Source organism: Odocoileus virginianus, chromosome 17, assembly GCF_023699985.2.
Source record: "Odocoileus virginianus isolate 20LAN1187 ecotype Illinois chromosome 17, Ovbor_1.2, whole genome shotgun sequence".
Lineage (NCBI taxonomy): Eukaryota > Metazoa > Chordata > Mammalia > Artiodactyla > Cervidae > Odocoileus > Odocoileus virginianus.
The window spans coordinates 27,716,756-27,741,389 of NC_069690.1; the positions used below are offsets into that span (position 1 = coordinate 27,716,756).

At 48.6% G+C, this 24,634-nt stretch overlaps 1 protein-coding gene across 5 annotated transcripts in view; it reads right to left on the minus strand.

The window, feature by feature from the left end:
- The window catches only part of GAS7 (growth arrest specific 7), a 201,060-nt gene that overhangs the window by 74,666 nt on the left and 101,760 nt on the right, over positions 1–24,634 (minus strand). For 3 of the 5 annotated variants that reach the window (XM_070479098.1, XM_070479097.1, XM_070479102.1), the window contains exon 2: positions 7,319–7,439. In XM_070479098.1, coding sequence (XP_070335199.1) covers positions 7,319–7,439 — 121 coding nt within the window. Of the gene's footprint in view, positions 1–7,318; positions 7,440–13,267; positions 13,433–21,355; positions 21,680–24,634 lie in introns of those variants that run through there. The other 2 variants (XM_070479099.1, XM_070479100.1) reach the window with 2 other exon arrangements.

Here is a 24,634-nt window from a genome sequence, read left to right on the forward strand (position 1 = left end):
TCAAATCCTGGTTTAATCCTCCAAGCTGGGCTTGCAAACATAATAAAGCGTTTGGTTTATACATATGAATTCTTTGTCAAAAGAGCTTAAAAACAACTCCCAGCTCTCTGGGTTTCAGTTGACGCTCTCAAAAGACAGTGGCATTTCTCTTAAAAATAAAAGTTATTTCAGATTGTTTTTCTACTACTCCATGAACTCAGCTGTCCTTTTTGCAAATTAAGTCACCACTGCCCGTGTTCATTCTCTTGGATATTGAGGCAAAAAGGAAAAGACTACAAGACAGAAGATGTAGGCATAGGTTGGCCAGGTAACTGGGACCGAGTCCCTTTACCCCATGGGGGACCCCCTTCTTCATGTGTAAAATGAATGGGCTCTATTTGTTAGTCTGGGGAATCTCAAACGTTTTCTTTTAAAGGCCGGAGAGTAAATATTTTTGGTTTTGTGAGCTGTGTGGACCATACTCAACTCTGCCATCCTCAGGTAATAACAAATAGCCTTAGGCAATAAGAGAGCACAGTTGTGTTCCAGTAAAACTTTAACAAAAAAAGCTGCAAGCTGTACAAGCCCTGTGGATTGCCGGTACAAGCCCTGTGCAAGCTGAACAAAGGCTATAGGTTGCCAACCACCGTGTCCAGTGATTTGGAAGGATCCCCCTAGGATGACTGTGGAGTAAAACTCATCGGTCACAGAAAGACTAAACAATCAAGGCATCCAGGTCTGACAGTGGAGAGATGGGTAATGCTGCAGGAGCCTGCAGGTTGGGACTGACATGGGGCTTTTCCTCACATTTTCATTAACGATCTCCTCTTATTGTGGTTAGAACTTCACCCATGCTCCACTGACCACCTGCCTTGGGCTTAGCAGAAGCACTACTCCGTGGGGGTGGAATGAAGCTTTCCGAGAGGCTGCTGGGGGACAGATGATAGAAGCCCAAAGCTGGGGGGAGGGGCAGAAATAGCTCTCCCAAGTGGAGAAGGATGGCCCATGGGGGACAGGAGCTAAGAAGAAGGTGAACAGATAAAACCCTTTGCTTTCCCGTGGACTACTCAAAAACAGGGCAAACCTTCCAGAGACGTGAACATACCTGATGAGCAACCAGTTCACTGTCAGTTCAATGTCAAGGCTAGCATCACATGGGGCATCTTCTTTTGCCTCTCTTCCCCTTCTCACTCATCCTCACCATTTTGGCCTTGAAAGTGAAGAGTGTTAGCTGCTCAGTCATGTCCAACTCTGTGTGACCCCGTGGTCTGTCCATGGGGTTCTCCAGGCAAGAATTCTGGAGTGGGTAGCTATTCCCTTCTCCAGGGGATCTTCCCAACCCAGGGATCGAACCCAGGTCTCCTGCACTGCACACAGATTCTTAACCATCTGAGCTACTAGGGAAGCCAGCATCACAGGGCATCTTCTTTTGCCTCCCTTCCCCTTCTCTCCCATCTTTACCTTTGGGCTTATACCTCCTGAATAAGGTGTTAACACTTAATCCTTGCTTCAGGCTCTGCTTTCTAGAGAAACAGGGCTAAGGTACCTGCCGCCCAAAAGATCCTCCTTCTTTAGAAATGAAAGACAACAGAAGAGTTGTAACTATCAGATTTAGAGTATACAGAGATAAGAAGTAAAATACTGACATACACTAAGCAAAACTAATCTTGGCCTTCATTGTGTGCATGTGTGCCAAGTCACTTCCATTGTGTCCAGCTCTTTGCGACCCCTTGGACAGTGGCCCACCAGGTTCCTCTGTCCATGGGATTTTCCTGGCAAGAATACTAGGGTGGGTTATCATGCCTACCTCCAAGGGATCTTCCCGACCCAGGGATTGAACCTGAGCCTCCTGCACTGCAGTCAGATTCTTTACTGCTGAGCCACTGGGGAAACCTTTGGCCTTCATCAATGGCTGGAAATACCCCTTCAAGATCCAAGTGGTAAAATATATCCCACACAATATCTAAAAAATCAGCATCTCTCCAAAAAGACTTGAATACCTATGATTGTATCACTGTGAAGTGATTAAACATGCATATCTGGCCTTCCAATTATACATGGAACAAAACAACTTTGTGCTATATTTCTTGAAATGCAACTATCCATTATACAAATAAGAGGTCTCCCTTCACACTAGTTTAGATTCTTGAACAGGCTAATTATTAACAAGTCAACATCCAGAAATTAAACACAACCCTCATTTTTGGCAACTTAGTCAACTCTGGGTGGAATGGAGCATTTTTCCAGAACAGCACAGCACGAACAGCTTCCTGATACCAGAACCCCCAGGGTTCCAGGGCCTGAGCACAGGACCACCCAGCTTGACAAAATGCTCTTGGGAGCCATAAACTGTGAGAAGATGAGGGGAGATGGGGGCTTCCCTAAGTCTCATGCTCTGAAGGTCTTGCTGAGTTTGGTGGTGGTTTAGTCACTAAGTTGTGTCCGACTCTTACAACCCCCTGGACTGTAGCCTGCCAGGCTCCTCTGTCCATGGGACTTCCCAGGTAAGAACACTGGAATAGGCTGCCATGCCTTCCTCTAGGGGATCTTTCCAACCCAGGTATCAACCTGGGTTTCCTGCATTGCAGGCAGATTCTTTACCAAATGAGCCACCAGGGAAACCCAAGTTTAAGCTGAGTTTGTTTATATGAAAACAAGAGCATTAACTTACCCATCAAAAGTTAGCCATCTGGCCCAACACCATTTATTAAATAGTTTGTGCTTTCTCTAAGGATTTAAAATATCCCTCCACCGTAAATCTGATCTGTATTTCAGTCTGTCTTGACAATCTTTTCTCCTTTGCCTTTCATGACATTGCCTGCTCAAGGATGCTTCCCATTTCTGACAATTCTTTTCAAGCCCCCTCTGTCCCTCCCTTGAGTATGGTTCTTCAGGTTCTTTCTCCTGGAGGCTTGCCCTGGGAGGGAGCTCCTGATTTTAGTTCTTTGCTGATGAAATGCAAATTCTGGGCTGCACCCGTGCTTGTGCAGGTCGGTCCCAGAAAAACAAGGTCAGGCCACGGGGCAATTAGGGGTGAAACCCATCCTGCTCTCTGCCCAGCATGCTGTGCACCCACAAGACTCCCCAGAGTCGCATCGTTAGCCCAGATGACCCCTGAGTCATGACCCATCCATCCAACATGCGCCAGCCATCTCTCCCTGAATGTTCCCTGGGAACTGCACGCTCAACAGGGCTTCTTTCTTCCAAGGCCATCCCTCCCTCGAGTCCCCTGAACACACAAGGCAGAAAAGGAACCTGTGCATTCTACCTTCCTGGACCTGCCACATCCCGCCTGCCACATCCCACCTCCTCTTCTCCGGCCACAGCTGCTACTGTGGAGCTGACCTCATCACTTCTCATTGAGTCTGCGAGGTCTCTGCTTGCCATCCTCTGACCCCTCACTCTGCAGCAACAAGCAAGCCTTCCACACATTCTGAGATGTCAAGCCAGCACTCTGAATCCTTCCATGCCATGCCCCACAGGGCAAAGTCCCAATTCCTCCTTACCCAGAGGATGTCTTTAGTGAATCAGACTCTCAAGTCCGTCTCTCTCTGCTCCAACACATCAGCCTTCTCCTGGCTGACACCACAGCTAGGAACACCTAAGTACCCTCGTCCTTTCAAAGATGGGTCTGATGCCCAGAAAAAGCTGGCGGCCCCCTTCCTCGAGTGCCCAGATTTCCATGCTAACACCCGCAACACTTATTGGTTTCCGGATTTCTCTGACTTCATCAGACCTTCCATCTTTGAAGGCGAAGACAGCCTCTGCTCTGATTTTGTATCCCCACAGCCCAGCATAGCACAGCAGCCGGCCCTGTGACAATTCCCAGGCAGAAAAATCCTAAATGGATTTGAAAATAAGTAGATTAGCCAGAGCAAGGCAATACAAATGTAAATTGGGCTTTTAACTCCTTACATTTGTATGTGTTGTAAAAACAGGGACAGCATGTCTATTGTAGCCCAGCACCCCCTGGGAAAGAAGCGATTAGGGATTACAGGGACTAGGAGAGCTTGGAGCAAAGGAAGACAGACAGGGAGGAGAGGGAAATGGTTCCTGACGGCTGAGCACAGGGGCTCTGCTTCCCTGGCGGTGGTGTCTGGCTCTGGCCTGAGTCACATGCCGGCAGATATCCAAGAGCTGGGGCAGAGAGGTGGGTGCAGCCGGTTTGGCTGTGAGCAGACACAAACGCCTCCAGGAGTCAGGGGGTCAGATAAACGTAGGTGTGAGAAGACCAAGAGGCTGCTTTCAGTACCCTCCTGCAGAAAAGGAGGTCAGATTCAAAACTTCACTGAGGAGTCTAGCAGCCAGACAAAACAGGGCTGAGGTCCCAGAGAGAATTAGTACGACATCTGGTCTTCCCAGTCCCTTAAAACTACAGAGCACAACTTTTAACATGACCCTGAGGGTCCGCACGATCCCTCCAAACATGGCTAATGTGGTCATCATGTGTCCCATCTCAGCTGAAGGGTGCCTCCTCCTCCAGGAAGCCTCCCCTGACTTCCTGGGGTATCTCTGGGACATGTTCTCAAAACACCATGGACTCCTCCCCTTCACAACCCTGCTCACAATTGTAATCAAATATTGGTTCATTTAAAATCTGCTTCTGGGAATTCCCTGTCAGTCGAGGGAACTCGGGGCTTTCACTGTTGGGGCCCGGGTTCAATCCCCCAGTCAGGGAATTAAGATCCTGCAAGTTGACAGCCAAAAAATAAAAATAAATTAAATAAAATCTGTTACTACTATAAGAAGATTAGCATTTCGAGAGTCAAGGCTGTTTTTTATTCTTTTTTTGTTTTGTTTTGTTTTTTATTCTTATATCCCAGTATCCAACACTCTGCTTGAAACATATGTGAGGCCCAGTACATGCTTGTTGCAAGAACAATTCAATCAACCACACAAATGAAGAATGAATTAAATAACGAATGAATAAAACTGGCATGTGTCTAGTGCGTTGCAGGATGTTTTTCAGCATCTGTAGCCTCTACTCACTAGATGCCAGGACATTCCCCAGTTGGAACAATCAAAATTCTTTCCAGACTTGCTCTCTGGGGAACAAAACTGTCCCTATTGAGAGACCCTGTTTTCCTGAATTGTTGAGTAGGTTAAATAAAATTATTTATGGCTAATTTAACACATTTTGACACGTAATATGTACACAATAAATGTAATTATTGGATTACTGCGAGCATTTGGGAGAGAGTGGGGAAGGGTGAGCAGGACAGGTCATATTGGGAATGACAGAGAGCCCAGAGAGGTGTCACCAGCCAGTATGGCCGGTGGGCCAATATATGTTATGTCATCATACAGCTTGGGAACTCCTTAGCTAAGATCAGTGTTAACATTTTTATTTTATTTTTAAAAATTAATTACTTATTTTTTGGAGGCTAATTACTTTACAATATTGTATTGGCTTTGTCATACATTGACATGAATCCACCACGGGTGTACATGTGTTCCCCATCCTGAACGCCCCCTCCCACCTCCCTCCCCATCCCATCCCTTTGGGTCATCCCAGTCTTTACATTTTTAAATGGCTGAAAAAAGAAGCCTATTTCATGACATGCAAATTATTGAAAATTCACATTTCAGGGTCTAAGTAAAGTTTTATCAGAACACAGCTGGCCCCATGGGTCTACCATCATCTATGGCTGCTTTCACATGACACTGGTAGAGTTGAGCAGCTGTGACATTGACCCCATGGGCCTCAGAGCCTAAAATATCCACCACCTGAACCATTAGAGAAAAAGTGTTTGACCCCTCGTCTAGAATCTCTTGCAACCCCTATATTCCAGGACCCAGTGGCATGACATCTGGGCTTCAGAAAAAAGCTGTCTGCCCTGCCTGGTAATGTAAAATGGGACCTAACTCTCCCCTTAATAAAGAGAGGGGTAGTTGAATGAGAGCATATATCAGCAGTGAATTGTTTGTTACACGGTTGTTTTTTAAAAATGAGTTGAGATTTTTAGAAAGCGACTTTTACCCCTCTGCCCCTTTGCAACAGGAGCTACTTCAGGACAAGGATGGAGCCAAATTCCTGATGATCTCAGGGTCATATGGTTCAATTTCTGTATTTGAGAGATGGGGAACTGCACATAAACACACTCTCCTCCGAAACTTCAAAGTCTGATAGTCTGATAACAGTACAAAGCTGCTCACATGTTTATTTTGAGGAAGACTCTTTCTGATTAGAATGGTCAGAAGGAGTTCCACTTCCCTTTTTCTAGAAACCCCAGTTAAATCTTCCAACTAGAACATCCCCTTGAGCGGAAGGCCAGGTTGCCAGGGGATATAAACAAACCAACCACCCCAAGTGGCAGTTTTCAGCTGCTTTCTCTGATGCTCCCTGGAAACAGCAGCTGGCTCTTCTCTCAGCAGGTCCCAACTGCAGGTTCATAAACATAAACCATATCCATGGTACCGCCAGGTGGGAGGAGGTGGCCATAAGTCAGGTAGGCACAGATGAGGGGAGTGAGGTGTCAACAGGTGGATTCAGGTAAGATTTCATATTCTGCCTTGGCACAGATTCCCATCAAATCTAATTTTCTGGGTTTCCATCCTCTCTGTTTTCTTGTAACAACTGCCCTAGGGTTAAGAGACAGAGCTGATGGCTGGCTTTGCTCTGCCTGGCCCAAGATGACAACCTGTGCATTGCTCTGCCCACCTTGTTATATAGGTCCTACTGCTTCTCCTTCTATGATCCTTCTTGCAGGTCATTCTACAGCAATGGACTAGGATCTTGGAGTCATTCTGAAGTCTCAGGATGCCCACAATTATTGGGACAAAGAGATGTGATCTTGACTAAACTCAGAAATGCACGTGGACCTCTCTTACTGGTTAGAATAAACCCATAAGTAGCCCCAGCCTTTCCCAAAGAACACCCTAAGAAACACCAGCCAGTGAGATACTTCAGGGAAGAGTGCCATGTTGTGATGAAATCAGGAAAACCCCACTCTTGTAACCCCTGATTGGGGATCAATCAGCACATTCCAAGCTCCCAGAAAGCATGCAGTGGCTTAACCTGCTTAATTTGATTTAAACCAGCTGTGGACCACAGATCCTTACAAGATCCCAGTTTGGAAAATACGGTCCCAGACCATGAGGTTGGGTTCCACAAAGATGCCGGCTTCCAAAGATGACCCCCAACCTTGAAGGTCAGCCTTCCTCACTCCGGTTTGACCTCCTGCCACCCAGTCCTGGGGGAAGGAAAGATTTCCCGGCAGCCTCTGAGGGAGAGTTAGAAGAAAAGGTCTAAAGCCCAGGAGGTAGAGAAGAGAGGTGCCCCTCTAGACGGACAGGACCCCAGGGGCTGCTGTAGGAAGCTGCCTGGAGCAGGACTCACCATTGGTGGCCGTGTTGACATAGTAGCGCCGGCCCTGAGGGGACAAGTAGCTTTGCCAGCCTGGTGGAAGGACGACGGTCTGGCTTTCCTCTCCCGGCGGAGGGGGGACCATTCCAGGCTTCTGTGGAGGAGGAAAGAGAAGGTCACACACATGTGGCATTTTTGCAACTGTCTCTCAACTGGGAAGTGAGAGGCAGATGAAGTCTCCCTAGAATGGCTCGACTCTGGGTGGGGTGGGGAGTGGTATGGTGGCCTACAGGCCTCCCTGGGGGATGCAACAGGCTGCAGGTGTGATTATGAGGGTTGCCTGAGCATGAGGGGTGAGGAGCCCTTAGATTTTCAGAACCACTGCAGAAGGGACAGATCCCCCCAGAGGATGGCTGGGGTTTCTCTCCTGGGCCCCTAGGAAACCACTCACAGGGATGCTTCACCTGCCTGGGGTTGGCGTGGGGGGTCACTGGAATCTGAAACTCTGGGACCACCAAATACAACAGCAGACAAGGCCCAGGGACTGCTGTGGGAACTGACCAGAAGTCATTAACACACGTTTCGGCAGACTGAGATGTTAAACCTTCCATAATAAAGCATAGAATCAACAAAGATAGAGCTGGGTTTTTTCTAGCCAAATGTCTAAATGGCAAACAGAACTGGGAAGCTGAGTTTAAACAGGCTTCTTCCTTTCCATAGTATGAACTGATGTGCAGTTTAATTCTTCTAACTAAGCACGACAGTACTTTTCTTTAAAAATAAATAAATATATAAAAAAGGTCAGAGAAAAAAGTACATAACAGAAAAACAAGAAAAGACACAAAAGCTAAACAGAGGTGATTTGTAGTGGTGGGATTATGAGGAATTCTTATTCTTTTCTTTTTGCTTATCTCTCACATCTAAATTTTTGTTAATACATACACACCAAAAAAGTTGTGAGCTAAATAAAGAACATTGAAAAATAAGGAAAGAGGGTTCGAGTTAGCCCCTCAGACAATTGGTATTCCTTGTGAAGAAAGTAAATTGACTAAAATCAGAATTCCAGCCACATGAGGAGAGGTGCGGTGAATTTCTCAGCAAAGCTGGATCCTGTTCAGAAATATTAAAACTCATCAGCTTTTAAGTGCCCTCAGAATCCTCCGGCCATACCCGAAGAGGCAGGTTCTGGTCACTAATGACCACTGTTTGGGAAAATAAGAGACTGAAACTGAGCAGTAGAAACACTCATTTCCCAGACTGCTCTCAGCTTCTCTGAAGCTGCAAAGCCTCAGGCTTCTGCTTCCTGTGGCGCCCTGCACACCCTCAGCGGGATGGGATCAATCGTAGTTGCTCCTGGGACTTGGGGTAAACACAGCCTCCCCGTGTCCCTCCGTGGAGCGGTGGTGTATGTTTCATTACAAATGTTCACAGTTTAATTAAAAGCCTTCCCCTATGCCCTGGTGGCTTCCGACTCCCACACCTGTTAACTCACAGCACCTCTGACTGTGCGGAAGACTGGCTTCTAGAAGAACCACCCAGGGCTGGACAGCTGCCAGGAGGCCTCCTCCTCAGCAGAAAACGTCCACTGAGCCCAAGCACACAGCTGTGGATGTTTACCTGGGCGTCCAGACACTGCTCCAGCTCCTCCCAGATTGGAAAGTGGTCAAAACACATGCAAACCCTATGATGAGTATCGTGTTTTGTGTATAAAATATCCCACTTGCAGGAGATGGACATTTTGGCTGACTGGGGGCGGGGGTAAAACAAGAGGAGGGAGGTCAGAGGGTTGGCTGAGGAGAGAAAGATTCTTTTGTGAGGGGGGCCACACCATGCAGCTGGTGGGATCTTAGTTCCCTGGCCAGGGATTGAACCCACATCCCCTGCATTGAAAGTACAGAGTCTTGAAAACTGGACCACAAGGGAAGTCCCAAGAGAGAAACCTTCTAGAACCACGTTGCTTCTGCTTGACCCCAGGTAACTTGTAAGAATCCATGAAGGAAAGGCCAGATTGAAGCTTGTCTATGTTTAGTAAAACCTGGTAAAACAATGAGAGATTGTTAAGAGGTATCAGAGATGGACGTCGTCAGAAATACATTGCGGAGGAGAGACGGACCCAGAAGCACAGTGAAAACCAGTGCTCTGGTCTCTGGCTCACTCCGTCCTGACTCAGCCTCTTAGCAGCCACGTGACCTGGGGAAATGACTCAACCAGCTGTCTGTTGCCACATCTGTGAAATGCAGGGTGACAATATTAGCCAGGTTGTGGAAGGTGCTATGGAAATTAATAACACACTAGCCACCAAGGACCGTGCCTGTCACCAGCTGTGCTCAATAAATGGGGGTTCCCAGAGGAAAGGGGAACCATGCAATGCTGACCAAGACCAACCTTCACAGAACCTCTGCCTCCTATGATGTGTAGTTCAGGGGGCATATACCTGGCCTCTGCCCCACCGTCACCGCAGATGCAATGTCACCATTCACAATCACTTCCCTGAGGTTTCTATTTCTAGGATTACTCAACTTAAAAGGTAAACACAGATCTGCAGGGGAGGCTGGCGGGTTAAGATGCTGACTCACACACTCTGGTGAGACGACCTCTCCCGCGCTGGGATGGTGGGGTGAGTGAACTGAACCTTCCGTGCCTCTGGGTCCCATCTGTGAAACAGCATCAGTGACGCCTGTCCTGTCTCCACAGCTGTGTGGTGCTGTTCTTTTTAGGACTAGTGAACGCGCCTAACTCTGTAGGGTCAGAAGAAGCTCGAGTTTCCATCTGAAGACACTGATGACCAAGGAGGGGCCATGACTGCTCTGAGGTCGCCCCCATGCAGGAGATGCAAGGCCCTCCAGAAGGTACCTGGGGGAGGCCTCCCGGATGCTGAGCCCAGAAGGTAGGGGTGCTGAAAGAGTGGAGGGGGTGCACCTGGGCCAACATGGCAAAGAGTCTCCACCTCCCCTCCAACATGGCCACGGGGCCCCGTTCTGCACGCCATCTGGCTATGTTCTGCTTCCACCTCCCACCCGCAAGGCAGCCACAGTCCCCTTGTTGTCTCCCTTCTTCCAGACAGAAGTCCCTCCTGTTGGCTGGCTTAATGTAAGTCAGGAATCAAAGATGTGCGGACAACTGGGTATATTAAAAGAACTGAAAACAGCGCTCAAACACAGACTTGTATACACGTTCACAGCAGTGGCATCTACAATCGACGACTGGTAGAAAACAACCCAAGTGTCTGTCAACTGATGAACAGGCCAACAGACACTCCTCTGTCCATGGGGTTCTCCAGGCAAGAATACTGGAGTGGGTTGCCATTCCCTTCTCCAGGGGATCTTACTCACCCAGGGATTGAACCTGGGTCTTCCGCACTGCAGGCGGGATTCTTTACCATCTGAGCCACCGGGGAAGCCCATGTGTATCCATAAAAAAGGAATATTCGGTCATCCAGAGGAATAAAGTATTGATATACATGACAACACAGATGACCCTTGAAATGATGCCATGTGAAATAAGCCAGCCACAAAGGGCCACATACTGTACGATCCTATTTACATGAAACATCCAGAATAGAAAAATCGTTAAGAGACAGAAAGCAGAGGACTGGTTGCCAGGGGCTGGGGGGAGCGGAAAACAGGTACAGGGACTCCTTTTTGGGCATGATGAGAATGTTCTGGAAGACAGTGGTGATGGCTGCACAAAACTGAGAATGCATAATGTGTCACTGATGATAAATTTTATGTTAGGTTTATTTTTTCTTTTAATTGGAGTATACTTACAGAGTTGTGTTTCTGCTGTACACCGAAGTGAACCAGCTATACGTATACATACATTTCCTCCCTCTGGGACCTCCCTCCAACCCAAGTCCACCGCTCTAGGTCATCACAGAGCACCCAGCTTTATCCAGGTGGCGCTAGTGGTAAAGAACCCGCCTGCCAATGCAAGAGACACAGGCTTGATTCCTCGGTCGGGAAGATCCCCTGGAGGAGGGCGTGGCAACCCACCCCAGTATTCTTGCCTGGAGAATTCCATGGACAGAGGAGCCTGGTGGGCTATGGTCCATAGAGTTGCAAACAGTCGGACATGACTGAATCGACTTAGCACGCATGCACACAAGTACAGGTGTATTTTAACACACACACACACAGTTGCGCGCGCACACACACACACACACACACACAGAGTTGGCACCACCTGCAGGCCCTCATCTAAGAGGCCCAAACCACCATCATCTTCCTTCTTGTGGTTGTGGAGGGCCAGGCCTCCTGGGAGAGCTGCCCCAGAGCAATCAAGAGGATTCAGCATGAGGAACTACCCAGTAATTAAGGTCTCTGCCAAACCTATACTTCTAATTAGTTTCCTTCCAACTTAAATCCTCCCTTCCCTTCCCTTCCCTAGTCCTGTGGCTTCTCCCCTTCCATTTCAGCAGCTTTTTCCCATGGGAATAGGAACTAGAAGCAGGGGTGAACAGTGAGGTTGGGGGCCACACCTACAATGAGGATGATCAGAAGTGGGAATCAGGGGAGACGAAACCAGTTTCCTCCGACTCAGAAACTGTTAACCTTATGCACAGCACACCTTTGTGGGAATCAGAAAATATTGCCTCTTCTCTACATGGGCTGGGCACCTGAGTGTATGGCTGGGTTTGGCCTCCCTTGACCTCACCTCCTCCCAATCTGGGCCCCTTGTTCAGTAGAACCTGCTCAGCTGTATATGACAGCCCATCCTCTGAGAATGTAAAGAAAATTCTAGCTCTTCTGCCCCCCACCCTTCAAATGGAGACATGTGTCCACCTACTCACTCACCCTATTTCCAATGGAACATGTAGAGATTCCAGACAACTTCAGAAGCCCAGTCTAGAAGGTTCTCAAGAAACATATGAGCTTGGACCCCATTAGCAATCACCGATAATGATTTCCACTGCCTACCAAATGTTTACCATGCACCAAGGCCTGGGCCAGGTGCCTCACACACTCATCTTTAATTGTCACTGCAAGCCTGCTGCAGAGATGCCATTTTCTTCCCCCATTTTAAAAGGAGGAATCCAAGACTCAGAGAGTTTAATATCTCACCCAAAGCTGCACAGCTAATTAACTGGTGAAACCAAACTTTAAAATATTAGCTTTGTTCAAGAGATTTCCATCTGGTTACTCAAATCCTGGCTACCCTCAGCCCATCTCTCCCCAGCTGTCTGTGATCAGCTCTGAATCTTCACCTGGACCACCTGACATCCCAGATCCCACCCAAGGAGGATGGCACCCCAGCCTGATCCTCCTGCCTGTCTCACGGTCTCCAAACGAACATATGCCTCCCCAGGAGATGTGCAGAAATATCACCACCCACGTGCAAGCAGTCACGTTCCCCGTCTGTGGGCTGACTTCCTTGTCTCCTTACTTAGAATGACACAACCGAAGAAAATTTTCCTCTTAGTAATGGCTACTGATTCCCCCTTGGGGTGGAAGGGGGAGGGGGGGAGAAGAGCAGGTGAACAAAGGGAAGTCACCCAGAGATTAAAAAAAAGTCCCCTCTACAGCAGTGTTTCTCAAAGTGTGGTCCCTAGGACGCCCCATCCATCACCTGGGATGTGGGTTAAAGTACAGATGCCAGGGTCCTGACTTCAAATCAACCTTGAGCCTGGGAAGCTGCCTTTTAACATGTTATCCTTAAGTCTCAAGCTCAATGAACTCAGAAGAGAGGGTCTGTAGCTTTCCTGAGGGAGTGATGGAGAGAAAGGATCACTTCTGAAATCAAAACTGGGAACAGAAAATTAACAATTTATAAAAAGACAGCGTTTGGCTTCCTGGCTATGTATGAAAGAAAAGACTCCTAGCCCCTAGCCCAGACCCTTCAGAGGGACTATTTTAAGAGAGACCCAGTCTCCCTCTGCAGCCTCTGGGCAGTCCAAACCCCAACACTCAGCTCCTGGTAGCCTCTTCAAGTTCAACCCGGGACTCCTCGCCCTTCAGGAGACTTCCGGGAGCACCTGGCTCTTACCTCCCACAGATGTGAGCAGACGGTCCTCGCTGGTGGTAACGGGTGGTCGCCAGACACTCAATTTCGCAGTCGAATAGGACAGGTTTAAGGTCCCCCCATTCCACGTCTTCTCACACCCCAAACCCAGAAGCAATAGAGGAGCTAAAGAAAGGCATATCCAGGAGCCCCCACACCCCCCCACACCCAGATCTATATATAACAGAGCTGAAGTTGTCAGCCTAACGAGCCACTTTCTGGCAGACCCGTTGCCATGGCAATGACTGCTAATGAGCCCAGGGCTGTGATTGGCACTGCCTGAAGGCTTCTCCACAAAAAACTCTCCAGCAAGGTCTCCTTTCCCAACCACATGGCCAGCGGGGATACCTGGGGGCAGCCAGGATGTGGCTAGGGGTGCCTGGGAGCCATGGGTCCCGGGGAACCACTTTGTTACAGGTGCGCCCAAAGCAGTCCTGGACCCAACGGCCCGGAGCGGCCTCTATTGTCACTCAACATGGGCCAACCAATTAGAGACAGGGCTGCAAAGAAGTCACCAAGAAGACCAACCCCGCTGGGCCAGAGACTGGAGAGTCGAGTCCAACCCACGCTTTCTGCCGACATGTCAGGCTGGACAGAGCCCCACAGAAAGCTGGGAACAGCTACCCAAGGAAAGAGCATCTTTGGCTACGGGCTAAGAGACCAGGCACGAAGTGGGGCCCCGCCTCCCACACTGATGCCGCAGGCCTGCAGGCCTGTGTCTACGAGAATTCTGGGCACCTTGCCTCTATCTCACAGGTGAAAGTATTGTTCTCTCTGGCTCTGGCAGCCTTTCTATCCATGGAGAGCAACTCACAGACATTAACTGGGGGGACCCATGACAACAGCACAGGGCATTCTGGGAGGTGTAGTCCTCGCAGTACTTTTATAGGCTCGTGGGAAGAGGATGGATGCTGACAGCACGCTCATGGTCTTCCAGCGGGTCTTCTAGGGGTTAGAGATTTGGAGACCTGGCCAGAGTGAAGGGGAGGAGGAGGCACAGGGGAAGCAGGTGGAAGCAGAAGAGAGACCACACAAGAGAGAAACATTCAGGAAGGCAAGGCCATGTCCATCTTGTTCTTACCTTTACTCTAAGCTCAGTATTCAGAATACTGGATGAACGGACGGATGGATGAATGAACGGAAACTGGGAACTGTAACAAAAACTAGGCTTCAAACAGATTTGAGAGGCTGTCTCACCAAACAAGTAGAAAGAGAACAGCAGCCCAAGCAATATATGTGCCAGTGGTAAAGAATCTGCCTGCCAATGCAGGAGATGCAAGAGATATGGGTTCGAACCCTGAGTTGGGAAGATCCTCTAGAGAAGGGAATGCCAACCCACTCCAGAGGAGCCTGGCAGGCTACAGACCATGGGGTCACAAAGATTGGGACATGACTGAGCACGTGCATGCATGCATACACACACACACACACACACACACACACACACCCCCAATGAACACATCCCAGCTCTTCATGGAGCTGACTGAACAGACTGTTCAAGTACAGGGAGGTGGGGAGATGAGATAATACAGTGTTTTTTTCAAGTGGAGGAAATAAACTGAGGAACAGCATCCGGAAGCCTCAGGAGCAGCACAAATTTCTACTCATGAGCTCATCTGATCTCCAGAAGAAAAATCCCAGGAGATCATTGAGTGACCTCAAAAGAGGGCAGGAATATACAGCATTTATGCTACAAAAGTCATAAAGAAAGAACAAACTAATGAATAAAAGGCAAATTGGTTTAAAAAAGTGATATAAAAAAGGGACAGAATGTGCTCAAAACTGTAGGGAAACTTAAAAGATAGTGACAGAAGGAACAGCCACACTGGTTACAACAGAATATAAAATCAGTATTGCAAAAAGAAAAAAAAAAAAAATCAGTTATGGACAAAACAAACTGAAGATTTTTTTCCCCCCTGGAATGCAAAAGGAAATGGGAAAATATGAAAGCGGAATCAACAGAAGAGCAGGCCAAGGTGCTAGGTATTCCGGAAGAAGAAACTAGAAGAAAAGCCAAAACCCAAAAGGAACTATAAACAAAGATTTTTGGGGTGGGGGGAACTTTCCTCAGCTCAAAGAAGACACACAGGAAGGTCTTTGGGATTTCAAAGCCAAACAACAAGCCAACACCCTCTAACAACACATCTACACAGCAACCCAAGGATCAAGTGCTACAACCTTTAAGTGGGAGGAGAGTGTCTCCCTCCAGTAAAGAAGCACAAATAAAGTGGCCCTCAGCTTCTCTGTGACCACGATTCCAAAGATACCTCTGGATAGTTATGTAGAAAATGCTGAGGCCATTCTATGTGGCCACTATGTCACATGTCTTTCATTAAGTCACTTGGTCTTTCATGAATGAAATCGCTCAAAATACACTGCTCTACCAATAAGGGCTCAGGATATTTACCAATCAAGTGCTTAAAAGATGCACTCCAACTTCTCGTCTACATCAGCTACCTTCCACAATCCCCCCCCCGCCCACTGAACCCAGCACTGTTCTCCATCCACGCCCCTGCTAAAGGAAGCCTCACACCGTGGGTGAGACTGGTACCCACTCTGAGGAGTGAACATCAGTGCCATGGGGGTTCTCTCCCGGCACCCACGAAGCTGCCTGCCCTGGGCCCGGAGGTTGAACTACTTTAAGCATTGCAGATGTGTCTGGCTCCTAAAGACTCAGTGAGGGTCCTGGGGACTCTGAATATCCACCAGCAAGCCCCCACCCCGCCCTCCACCCAGTGCCTCCCTGGGGGCCCATCAATTCACTGGGCATGTTTCTTAGGACTGAATAGGCAGAGGACACAGAACAATCAACTCTGTATTTTCTGACCCTGAAAAGGAAGGGAGTGATCTGGTGAACCAGGAATTTTGATGAACACAATTACAATGTAGCTCATGCAAGGGTACAGGAAGTCAACTCTCACAGGAAAACTTGCTCAACTGGAAACCAAGGGGTCTCCAGCGGGGCAAGGATGGATGAAAAGCTTTGCAAGCAATACCACAAATTATGAGAATGAATTGGATGAATGAACCCTCCAGGTTCAGAGGCCACTTCATGGCCTTTCAGTGTCCGGGGGCCAAGCAGTAGAGAATGAGAAGGAACAGATAGTGTTGGAAGTGGCTTCTGTGCCAGCCCAGCACACATTCTTACATGAGCCCCACTCCACCAACCCTGGAGGAAAGACATTTTATTATTCTTGCACCTTCCATACAGATATAAACCAGAAGAGTCAATTAACAGGGTTTTAGAGAAGACAATTCAAGAGATGGGGAATTCTGAGTGGCTGGTATTTTTCCTGGGGCACCATCCAGCATGGCTGGTATTTGAGAGGGGCTCACTCCTCAGAGCCTCCTGGGAGAATCTCCACATTGACTAAACAGCATCAACGTGCCACTGAATATCACAATCACTCTTGCTGCTTACAGACGAGTTTGGGAGCAGGAAACCAGAGTCCTCGTGGCCATGCTGAGGGCCACGTGGCGGGGGGAGGGGGATGGGGGTTCCTGTGGGTGCTCCTGAAATACGGAGAACACTCCAGGAATAAGACAGAACCCACAGCTGTATCCCCACCTCGGAGTCTGGAGGGGCTTGGGGAACCCCGGAGAAAGCCCCTAACATCTGTCCCGTGTCTCAGATGTGTCTCATCCTGATGTTTCTGTGCTCTAAAGGGCAAGGTGGTGAGCTCCTGGCAGCCGGTTCCAACTTCTAAGCAGGAAAAACCCAAATGATTCTGCTCCCCAGCTTGTGATTCACAGAGACATTTTATTCAAACTCAGCTTCCTGATGGGCTGTTGAGAATGTCGGCTCCCTTCCTCCCACCCCTCCCTCCCCTGGCAGATTAAAAATAGCAGGGGCTGTTCTGACATCCTACCTCCACTTTGGGAGCATCAGCAGAAAACACAGGGGTCCAGGCTTAGAGAGGCTGCGTTCCCAGGCAACGAGCTGTAATTCACATGGTTCCCTTTGCCTCCCTGGACTTCCGTCTCTTCGTCTGTGAAACCAGGGGTTGTGAGCCCTCAAACACTGGGGTTCTACACCCCAAGGAGCATCTTTCATAACAGAGCCCAAAACTACCATGAGGGAAATCTCAAGGCATTTAAATGACTGGCGCGAACTTGCAAAAGCCTCTACCACATCAACAAAAGAGATGGCAGAAACCTCCTGATGAGGAACATAAATGTTCATGAAACTTCCCCCCCTCTTTTTATGCACAATTTCCCCCCAAACTCCTCTGGGCTCCAGAGGCAGAGATCTGAAACTCCTTTGATCTAGAACTACTGCTTCATTCACTGCAGACTGGGAATTGGTGGGAAAGAGAACAGCGAAGTGATTAACAGCAATTGGAAATCATTAAATTTATGCCTGGGACTTCCATGGTGGTCCAGTGGTTAAGATTTCACCTTCCAATGCAGGGAGTATGGGTTTGATCCCGGATCAGAAGGTTAAGATCCCAAATGCCTCCTGGGGTGGGGAGGAGGGGGGGGATCAACAATACAAAACAGAAGCGATATTGTAACAAATTCAATAAAGACTTTTAAAATAATCCACATTAAAAAATTCTTAAAAAAAAATTATGCTCAAACTTCCCAGGGGACTCAGTGGTAAAGAATCTTCCTGCCTAGCAGGAGACACAAGAGACGTGAGTTTGATCCCTGGGTGGGGAAGATCCCCTGGAGAAGGAAATGGCAACCCACGCCAGTATTCTTGCCTGGGAAATCCCACTGACAGAGGAGCCTGGCGGGCTGCAGTCCACCAGGTCGCAGAGAGTCAGACACAACTTAGTGACTGAACAGCAGCAGTTGGATAACTGAACTGTGGGCAACATACCTGAAACCTCTATGGGGAGACTGAACACTGAATCTCCCTTTTCTGCCACAGGTAACTGTGCCAGCCTCTTCATGGCTGTAATGTCTCTACGTGCCAGAGGAAGGAGTTGGGGTAAAGTTTAACACTTCCCTTAGATGAGATGGTTGGATAGCATGATCAACCCAATGGATATGACTTTGAGCAAACTCTGGGAGATAGTGGAGGAGAGGGAACTGTGGCTATAATCCATGGGGTTGCGAAGAGTTGGACATGACTTAGGGACTGAACAACATAGTTGTAAAGGATCTCAAAATGCATCCTAGAAAAAGATCCAGGAGGAGGGAGAAAGGTAAAAAAAAAAAAAAAAAAAAGCACCCCAGATTTTCTATACTACTTTATAAAGACATCGATTATCCCATTCTAGAAGGTACTCTGCAGGACATTTGAGACTCATCCACCAGCAACACCCTCCCTAGGGAGCTCCTAGTAGGGTGAAGGCCCTTCTAGATGATTCCAAGTCCAATTTCCCTTCGCAAAGTAAAAAGCCTGGGAAAAAGAGAATTTTGCCAACACTTGGTATTGGAAGGGGAAAAAATAAAGAAGAAAAAGAAATACAGCCTTCCTTCAGTATTAAGGTGCAAAAACCCAAAATGCTTTATGCCATTCCTGGCACTCTCATAAGTTGTTATGACTCTAAAGAAAACCCCATAATCAAGTTTCCCAAGCATTCTGTTCTGTTCAAAATGGATTTTAGAAGCTCAGAAGTAAGTCAGGGAGTTGAAAGTCACTAGTCTGGGCAGTCAGAAGCTTGGGAACCTCATGCAAAGCAGCCTGCCTGCCAGAAAAGGAGCTTCAAAGACAGGTGACACAGTTGTTGCCCACAGCTGCTCTGGGGGCAAAAGCAGGCTTCCTCCGGGAGAGCTGGTACTGTTTGAAAGGGAGGCAGAGTAGAGCTCACCAGGGCACAAAGGTGAGGGTTTCTGATGCTCTGGCTGCGGCTGAGATCCAAATGATCCAGCTTCATGGAAGCTGCTCTCAGGACCAAAGGGACCAAAAGGAACCGGGGGTGACCAGTCTTCTCCCCATAGGGACGCATTTCAGTTACTCTGCAGTGCCAATGACGTGTGCTCCCAATGATTCCAATCAAATACTTCCAACTCTGTGAACTTGCTCCCGGTGATTCCTAATGGGCTCAGAACCATGAGCACCAGAGGGAGATTAAGGCTAAGAGGGGCTGGAACTGTTACTATGAGTCAGAAGGGGTGCGATTCCAGCCAACCCAAGTTAGCTGCCATTTTTGGAGCCTCAGCTCCTGATGCCTATGAAACTCGACAAGTGGGACATCCGAGGACACGGCTATTGAGGTTTGGGGTCTACCACCAACTCTCGGGACTTCGTGAAGAGGATACGGACCTAGGGCGGCCACTGTCTTGCTGTGAGATCTTGAGCAACACACTTCATCTCCGCTGGTGCGGAATTTCCTCATTTCAAGAATACAGAAGTCGGACAAGATGGTCTCCAGGGCTGAGTTCGTTTCCGCCTGAAATATACAGCCTGATGCTCAACAATCCTAGATGTTAGTGTAACTCTTTGAGGGATGTGCCGTATTTGTAGGAGGAAAAAAAGTCATGTTCAAGGGTAGACATGGGATTCAGAGGTATGAGACAGCCTGGAACGCTGCCTTAACTTCAAACTTGTGCCTCACTGCCTCGGAGCTCAGTGGCTCTGCCTCTCACCATGGGACATTCTAGTGAGTTATGTCCTGATGGCCCATGTCCGCCCCTTCCCTGTCACTCCCACAGCCACACATGGTTGCTCTCTGTTTTGCCGAGAACCAGACATCCACCTGGTGTTCTGAGATTCTAGACATCCGAAGTTAAAATTCGCCCCGCATCCAAGGCAGGCTCTGGAAAAACTGTTCTGAACCTGCCGGCAGACAGTGGCTTCTGCTCACCACTCACTCAGTAAGCCGCCAATGGCTGGTGCCCCACATACCTTGTTCTCTTGCCAAGAGCTTCACCGGGCTCCTCCCTGCTCCCTGAATGCCCCTCAGTGTTCGTCTCCTTGCTAATCCCCTCTTCCCTGAAAACCTCCCTGCTGCCACCCACAGCCACCTGAGCAGCGGTAACTGCCGGCCCTGGACTGACAGTGTCTGAGCTCTTTACAACGGTCCTTCTCCAAGTGTGGTCCCTCGTCCAGCAGCCAGGGAGTCCCCTGCGAGCTGGTTAGAAACGCAGGGTCCTGGGCCCCACACTAGAGCCAGGCTCTCCATTGCAAAGGTCCTGGGGCAATTCAGTTGCACTTTTGAAAGTAGGTCACATGACCAATCAGAGGCCAACAAGTACCATCTCTCCTCCTCCTTACAGGTGCAGGACCCTATCAGAAGCCATGCCAAAATCAGAGACACTGGTCTGACACAGCCAGGGGGGTAGAAAGTACGGATGGAACGTTTTTTCCCTTAGGCGAGCCTTTCCGCAGAAGCTGGACGCCCTCACCCTCAGCTGTCCAGAGCCTCAACATAGTGGTCACTAAGGTCTTAGATGGTAAGAGGTCCCTCTTTCCAGAGAAAGCGGGGTGTATCTAACTTCCAGAGGCAGGAAGTTTGGCAAAAGAAGACTGTTTTCCTCCTAAGCCTCAGGAGAGCATCCATCATCTTTAGGGTGGTCACTGCCGCCGTCCCCAAGTTGGACAGAAGCAACGAGCCCAGCCTGGAACCCCAGTGCCGATCCTGGATTAACTGGGCAGACACCCAACTACCTTCTGGGGACCTATGTCCTTTAATGGGCTTTTATCACCCACTGTCCCAGCTGGAACTGGATCATGGAGTAGGGGGTAGGGGGGTGGGCAGAAACCAGGACATGGGAGAAGTTAGGCAGGGATAGGCAAGGTCTGAACTCTAATCCCCATCATAGAAAAACCCACACGTACCACACTGTTTCTCCGTCACATTGAACTAAACTGCCTTCCCAGGTAGCAGGAGGGAGCCAAGACCCCCTTTCCCCCCAACAAACATTCCCTTTCCCGTCTTTTTCCCCTCCTTCCCTGCTTTCTCAAACATCAGCCCATACCCTCCCTTCCCCCCATCACTCTGGCCTCAGACGCATGAAAGGTGTCCCTGATACTCCAGACTTTGTAAGCTCAGCATTATGGGAGCCTGTATTTCAGAAGGTTCTTAGAACTGCCTCTCTGCAATGACGAACTCATCCCGGAAACACGCAGAGGAAAGCCAGCTGCCCACGCGTCGGCAGGTGAGCAGGATCGAGTCTTACCATCAGAGGCGAGCTCATCTTCTCGGGGAGCTGCTAACTCAGGATCCTGTGTGAGGTCTCTGGGCTGCCAGCTTCCTCACCATGGCCCCCTCTGCGGGAAATGAGGCCCAGGAGGGCAGCTACCCCAGGGTCAGGGCTCCGGGCAGCCCAGAGGATGTTCCTGTGGCTTTTCACACCGCTGTTCTTTCACAAAGAACCCACTACATTGCACAGTTCCTTCCAAATCTGCTCCAGCTCTTGTGAGGAAATCAACGACGCATTCTGGACTTTCCAGATGCAAAGGGTCTGGAGGCTTGCTTTCTTCTTTTTTTGCACTCTCTCTTTTTCCCCTTTCTCAGCTAAAAAAAAGTTGGCTGAGGTCAGGACACACAATGGCCAAGCCTGTGTCACTGACCAGTTGCCTCCCACCCCCAGGCCTGTGGACAAGAGCTCCTTTGTCCACTGTATTTTAGGCGGGACTCCCTGGGTCTGCCCAGGCCCTGCAAGGGAATGTTCCGCCAACTTCTTCCCAAACCGAAGTCACGGCTCTGGCCCCAGCTCCGGCCCCAGCTGTGCAAACGCAAGGCCAGATAAAAACCAACGTAAAAGGGATGGAGAATGCCCTCCCAAAGAACCATCGTATTAGACCCATCCAGGGCTGAAAAGCTGCAGCTCCCAGAGAAACAAGACAAGGGTCCTCTGTCTTTACTCTGCCCTCATCACTCCTAAACCTGGACAGATAGAGGATAAAACAGGAGGTGATGCCAGGCTTCTCAGACAAAAACAGCCAGGGGATCACAGATCTGTTGGTTTCATGTGAAGAAAGGACCAGACTCCAAGAGCAACACTGCCTCCAACAACGACATGAGTTCGGCAAGGACTTGGCACCTTGGTGAATCTATCCTGTCACTCCACTTACAAAGCTTTTTGGAACAGCTGAAGTTAGCACTTACAAGTGCCCTGCCTTTCTGGGTTCGCTTTCAGATGCTAATCTTAGGGATTTCAGAAATTGATTCTTGACATTGAAGTAAATATGGTTTTCTGGAGGGACCGAGGTCCCAAGGACTGGGTGGTTTCCTATAAATCATCACTTCTCTCAAACACATGAATGAAGTGTCTAAGTAGGAAGGTTTCAATGCCAGCGCTTGGTTGGGGCTGGGACATCAGTACTATTGACTAGGGACACAGTCTGATCAAGGTCATGTCTTTTCTGGTTCACTGCTTACTAGCTGTGACACACTGGGCAAGACCTCTAAGCTTAGGTTCCTTCAACTGTAAAAGAGAGTACCTCTCCCAAAAGGTTGTTGTGAGGATTAAAAGGGGGAGAGAATCCATGTAAATACTTAGCACAGTGCGGGGGATATGTGAGTTATTACTGTTGATGTTGTTATCATTAGTAGGGGCTGAAGGAGTCAGTGCTACAGCCTCCCTGGACACAAAAAAGTTTAGACTCAACAACAAAAAACAAACAACCCTATTTTACAAGGATATTTCTCTAAAGAAGATACACAAATGGCCAATAAGTGAGTGAAATGACATTCATGTCTCTAGTCATTAGGGAAACAGGGAAATGCAAATTCAAACCACAATGAGATAACACCTATTGGGCTTCCCTGGTAGCTCAGATGGTAAAGAATCGGCCTGCAATGTGGGAGACCTGGGTTCTCCCTGGGAGAGGAAGATTCCCCTGGAGAAGAAAATGGCAACCTACTCTAGTATTCTTGCCTAGAGCATCACCTAGACAGATGAGCCTGGCAGGCTACAGCCCATGGGGTCGCAAAGAGTCAGACACTACTGAGCACATGCATGCACACAGTCTATATATAGGCTACATTTGTAAAATGGTCCCAAACCAGCCACTAAAAGAAGTGAGCACATATCCAGAGGTGAGGGTCCTCCCCTGGCTGCTGGATTATCTCCTTTCTGTGGCTGGGAGGGAAGACCAGGCGCAAACCCACACCTTGAGCTGTGGGACCAGCCATGCCCTGGAATACAAAGCAAGGTCCTTCTCTGCTTCTGGAAATGGGCTCCCACCCAGGAGAAGATGAGAGCAAACTTCATTTGCACCTAGACAGCCAAGACCCTTATCTTCAAGCCCTCTGAGGTTGATTTTTTAAAATACATGTATTTATTTATTTGGCTGGGTTTCCCTGGTGGCTCAGATGGTAAAGAATCTGCAATGCGGGAGACCTGGGTTCATCTCTGGGGTGGGAATATCCCCTGGAGGAAGGCATGGCAACCCCCTCCAGCATACCAGGACTTAGTTGCGGCGTTCAGTATGTTCGATCTTCATTGCAGTATGCAGGATCTTTAGTTGCAACATGCGAACTCCTCACTGCATCATGTGGGATCTAGTTCTCTGATCAGGGATAGAACCTGGGTCTCCTACATTGGAAGGTGGATTCTTAGCCACTGGACCACCAGGGAAGTGCCAGCCCTCTGGTTTTCTGCAATTAAAATGGCAATGGAAGTTTTTACAGCCCATGACTTCTTGTTTTTATAACAGCAAAGAGGGGACCCTTTTCAGGACGTTCAGCCCCGATGTGGCTCTGGCCTTGCACCACAAAGACGAGCAGATACAACCACAGACAATAATGCCCTACTGAAGGCAACACAGAAATCACCATCATGGTGGTTCTCCAGCCAGAGGCAAGGGGCCCTTCTGGACCATTATAATCCAGGAGATTGATCTGCTCTGACCTGAACTAGAGCAGAATTAAAATTCTGCAGAGATTTTGATCTTAGGATTCACCCAAGTTAACATTTACTCATATACACATTCTAATAGGTTTCCTGTTTGGGGTTACCCTAGCATTCAATCCAGAAGTCATATTTCTTTTGCTTTATGAATAGTCCTCTACCATTACAGCTGGCTGTGAAAAAGCACAAATTGTTCATCTCCTTTTGGTCCCTGAAAATAAGTATGTCTCTACCTATGGAGCCCTATGATCCAAAAGCAAAAAGCCCACAATCATTTCCACCAAGCTTCATCTTCCCCAAGTTGAATGGAGTCGGATGCAATCAACCCTCCTGTAATTCTTGTTTCAGTCAAGCTGAACACTGTCAACCAAAATAGGCCACGTTTGCTGCGGGACCCCTGTTGGACAAATCGTGTTGTCTTGTAATGATAATTAATAAGAAAGAACATCTGGGGATGGTGATGACTCACTTTTTCTAAATGCTTCAGCGTGATGAAGGGAGAAATTATTCACCAGCCCGTGGAGTCTCTATAGTACAGGGTCTCAAAGACACCCCCTCACCCCATATGCAGCCCCTGATCCATCAAGCAACTAATAACTA